This window comes from Merops nubicus, unplaced genomic scaffold (assembly GCF_000691845.1).
Source record: "Merops nubicus isolate BGI_N331 unplaced genomic scaffold, ASM69184v1 scaffold1171, whole genome shotgun sequence".
Taxonomy (NCBI): Eukaryota; Metazoa; Chordata; class Aves; order Coraciiformes; family Meropidae; genus Merops; species Merops nubicus.
In genome coordinates this window covers 2,117-6,375 of record NW_008590040.1, presented here as the reverse complement: position 1 = coordinate 6,375, position 4,259 = coordinate 2,117, and the positions used below count along the sequence as shown (strand labels likewise).

At 52.9% G+C, this 4,259-nt stretch overlaps 1 protein-coding gene across 1 annotated transcript in view; it reads left to right on the top strand.

Annotated features, from left to right (window-relative positions):
* Positions 1–2,312, top strand: part of LOC103782031 (angiopoietin-related protein 7-like) — a gene marked incomplete at its 5' end in the record, with an annotated part of 5,702 nt that extends 3,390 nt beyond the window's left edge. Inside the window, 2 exons of the mRNA XM_008949763.1 lie at positions 658–853; positions 2,166–2,312. Coding sequence (XP_008948011.1) covers positions 658–853; positions 2,166–2,312 — 343 coding nt within the window. The remainder of the gene's footprint in view (positions 1–657; positions 854–2,165) is intronic.
* Between the last annotated feature and the right edge of the window lie 1,947 nt (positions 2,313–4,259).

Genomic DNA, 4,259 nt, shown 5'->3' with positions numbered 1-4,259 from the left:
TACTCTGTCCCTGTCTCTACTGGAAATGTTTGTGTGTCACTGTGGAGTAATCCACCACGAGAGGATGTCTGAGGGAGCATGGCACCTTATGAGCACGTGAAGCTTGACAGCTTCAAGCAGACCCCAAAACTGGTGGAAAAAAAACAAAAAAAACCAAAACAAACCCAAAACTACAACAAACTATTGCCTGACGTGCTGTCCAGTATCCTCCAGCCAGCATATACGTGCTGTGGGTGGTCACCCTGACTTTTCTCATCCGATCTCACGTGCATGGCAATGACCTCCAGCCTTTGCTAGCCCCAGGGGAAATGACTAATTAGCTGGAGCGAGATGCTCGTTAGCAGGAGAGGAGGTGCTGCTGTGTAATTAGAAGGAGAGTCCCTCCAGAATGGCTGCAGTGCTTTGTTGTGGTTTCCAGAGTCACGGTCTGCCTTGGTCAGCCCTCTGATGAGCACCCTGAGTCACGACAGCATCACCAACATCCCCCAGAAGGCAAAACCACAACATCTATTGGCTTCTGGAGATGATGAATCAGAGCAGGGAGGTTGGCCAGAGCAGCTCCACGCTTGCTTAAGCGTCCCCAGCAGGAAGCCAGGTTGGAAAGGAGCCTCAACCACCCCCCTCCCCATTAAATAGTCCCACTTTTCTTGCTTGTAGAATTGAGGATGAGGAGAACTACTACCGCCTGCACGTGGACGGGTTCAGTGGGACAGTGGAGGACTCCTTTGCCTGGTACCACAACAAGAGGAGCTTCAGCACACCTGACTCAGGCAACATTTGTGCTGAGATTTCCCACGGGGGCTGGTGGTACCACCAGTGCTTTTTTTCCAACCTCAACGGGGTCTACTACAAGGTGAGCAAGAGGGATGAGGACACGAGGGGGTGTTTTCTCGTGGAGTCGTTTGGGTCGTGAGAAATCTTGAAGATCATCAAGCCCAACCTTGAACCCAACACCGCCAGGTCACCACGATGGTGGTCTCCAAATGGTGGGTTTCTTTTTAATGCTTGGGCTTGGAAATCTTGAAGATCCAACCAAAACAACTCTATGACTCTCCAACCTCAACGGGGTGCGCTGGAAGGGAAGGTGGAGGGATGAAGGTGTAGGTGTTACCACACAAGGTCCAGGGGTGGGAGGAGGTTGTTGGTCCTCATATCATAGCAGACCTTCTGGGCTTGACCAGCTTCTGCTCTCCAAGGATGGAGCAAAACAAAGGCTGGGCACCAGGGCAGCCCAACCTGTTCAATGCCATGGGCCAGAGGCAGGGTTGAGACACCTCTGCAAGCTGGGTTTGGGACTCCATGGTAGGAACCTGTGGTTGGAGTGACTAATGTAGCTTGAGGTGGATGGATGAAAGCTCCATTGGGACCATTTGAAAGGTGTTGAGCTTCATGTGCTCTTGTCACCACATGGTCATTAAACTCTTTGCTCCAGTGTTTCAGAGCAATGTGTTTTCTGGTGCTTCCCTCCCAGTGATGCTTCCAGGTGTTTTGTAGAATCATAGGGTGGTTTGGGTGGGACAGGACCATCAAAGGTCATCCAGTCCAACCCTATTGCAGGGACAGGGACATCTGCAGCTAGAGCAGGGTGCTCAGAGCCCCATCCAACCTCCCCTGGGATGGTGCCAGGGATGGGGCAGCGACCACCTCTCTGGGCAGCCTGGGCCAGGGGCTCAACACCCTCAGCAGCAACAATTTCTTCCTTCTCTCCAGTCTCAATCTCCCTCTTGGAGTTTCCAACCATCCCCCCTTGTCCTGTCCCAACAGCTCCTGCCCCAAAGTCCCCCCCAGGTTTCTGGCAGGCCCCTGGCAGTCCTGGCAGCCCCCAGCAGGTCTCCCCAGCTGGAGCCTTCTCCTCTGGGGCTGCCCCAGCCCAACTCTCTCCTGCTGGGCTCCCAGCAGAGGGGTTCCCCCCTCGGGGCATTGCTGGGGCTCCTCTGGCCCCGCTCCAGCAGGTCCCTGGCTCTGCTGTGCTGAGGACTCCAGAGCTGCCCCAGAACTGCCGGGGGGTCTCCCAGAGCTGGCAGAGGGGCAGGATCCCCTCCCTGCCCTGTGCCCACGCTGCTGGGGGGGCAGCCCAGGCTGGGGGGGCTCCTGCCCAGCTCCTCACCCCCAGGGCTCCTCCCTCAGCCTCTTTCCACCCTGACCATCCTTTCCCCGTGTCACAGGGTGGCCGATACTCCATTAAGAACCGGAAGATGCTGGGGCCAGATGGGATCGTGTGGTACTCCTGGAAGGACACAGACTACTACTCCCTGAAGAAGGTGGTCATGATGATTCGACCACGCACTTTCCGGCCCCACCTCTCCCCATGAAGGAGCTTGGGACACTCCTTTCACTTCACCTTGGGAACAAAGGGCTGGAATTAGCTTGCTGAGAGCAAATACTGATGCTGGAGATCCTGGCTGGCCCAAACCACCATCCCTATTGCTGCTTGTTTGCTCTTCAGAGAGCTGAACCAACAGTAGAAACATCAAGACCTTCAATGAGCCTATGGGTGGTAAGAACTCTCCTGAGGACATGGGAATGATGGCTGAGAAGTTCTTTGCAAAGACAAGCACATGGTTTGACAGTTCACCAGGCCAGCAGCAGATCTTGGCAGGCTTGGACATCCCTAGAGCTTGAGGCTGAACCCAGTTGGCTGAGTGGTGGGAGTCAGCCACACCCTGAGCCTGGACCTTCTGTGGAATGGAGATGTTGAGTGGCAACCAACCCAAACAAAGGACCAGCCACCCTGTATGAGTTTTCCACGTGGGATGTGGTGGACCTGTTCTTCTACCCTAGGAGGAGCAGCTTTCTGGTCTTGGTGGAGCTTCTCCATTCACATCACCACGTCTGTAGGTCCTTCACCCCAGGGTGGCTCCAAGGTGCTCAGGTGGCCCTCAGGAAAGCCAGGATAACCAGCGTGGGCCAGTGAGGAGGAAGGTCTGCATTGACCCTCACCTTCTCCACCAGGGAATGGGTTGCAGATGGGGACATCAGCTTGCTGGGATAACAAAACCCTGAATGAAAAGATTTCAGAATAAAGAATGCAAGTTTTCCCTTTTCCATTCCACTCTCCCCTTTCCAACCTTTTAACTTTGGGTGAGTTTTCTGTGCCCCCCAAAATGAAGAAAAGATTTCAGAATAAAGAATGCAAGTTTTCCCTTTTCCATTCCACTCTCCCCTTTCCAACCTTTTTTTCTGGTGAAGAACTTTGGATGAGTTTTCTGTGCCCCCTGAAATGAAGACCAGACATGAATTGAAATCCTGTTTCACTGCCTTACTCCAGATGAAGAGGTTTTGTCGTTGCTGTCTTCATTTTCCAGCTAGAAACCCTCCTTCTGACTTTGCCTCCTTGAAGAATCAAGAGGTGGCCTCAGCCCTGTGTTTGGTGAGGAATATTTCATCAAATGACCTTTCTCCTGCAGATGAGGTCAAAGAGGATTCAAAGGTTGGAGACAACTCACAGTTCCACCCACTTGTCTCCTGGTTGTGGTGCTCTGCTGGCTTCCCAATGGATTCTGTAGCTTTTACACTACTCTGGATGATATTTTGCCTGGAACCTCATTTTTTCATGGATGAATCAAGTGGAGAAGTTACCTTCCAAGCCTCCTACCAACCAATATCCCCAAGACAATAAACCAACGTTGTTTTCTCCTGCTAGCTTTGCCTTGGTGTTCCCAAGAGGTAGCTGATGATGTTGGGGAGCTGCAATGGGCAGGTCTGGGCTGCTGTTGGACCCTCCCTTCCCATGGGCACCATCAGAGGTGGAAGAGGAGCTTTCTTGTCCTGGGACATGCCCATCTCTGGTTGGTTGGGGTTGCATCTGGCTTTTCTGTCCAGGTCTCTGTTCTGAGAGTCAAGCAAGTGGCACAAAGTGTCTCCTTGGGAGGTTTCTTGAAAGTCAGACCTTTGCTTTGTGCTTGTCCCTTCTATGTCCTGGCTGTTCCTGGGGGATGGTGCTCCAGGAGAAGACCCCACCATGGCAAAGACCTGGTCTCCATCACTGGTCTGGGTTAGAAAGGACCTTAAAGATCATCTAGATCCAACTCCCTTGCCCTGGGCATGGACACCTCCCACTAGACCAGGATTTTTTCCCCTCCTAGCTTTATTTGTTCCTGTTTTCTTCACTCACAGCCCCATCCAACCTGGCCTTGAACACTTTTTGGGATGGGTGTCCTGCTTTTGGTCTGGGACAGAGTCAACTTTCTTCCTAGTAGCTGGTGCAGTGCTGTGGCTTGGGTTTCGTGTGAGAAGGTTGTTGGTAACACACTGATGTG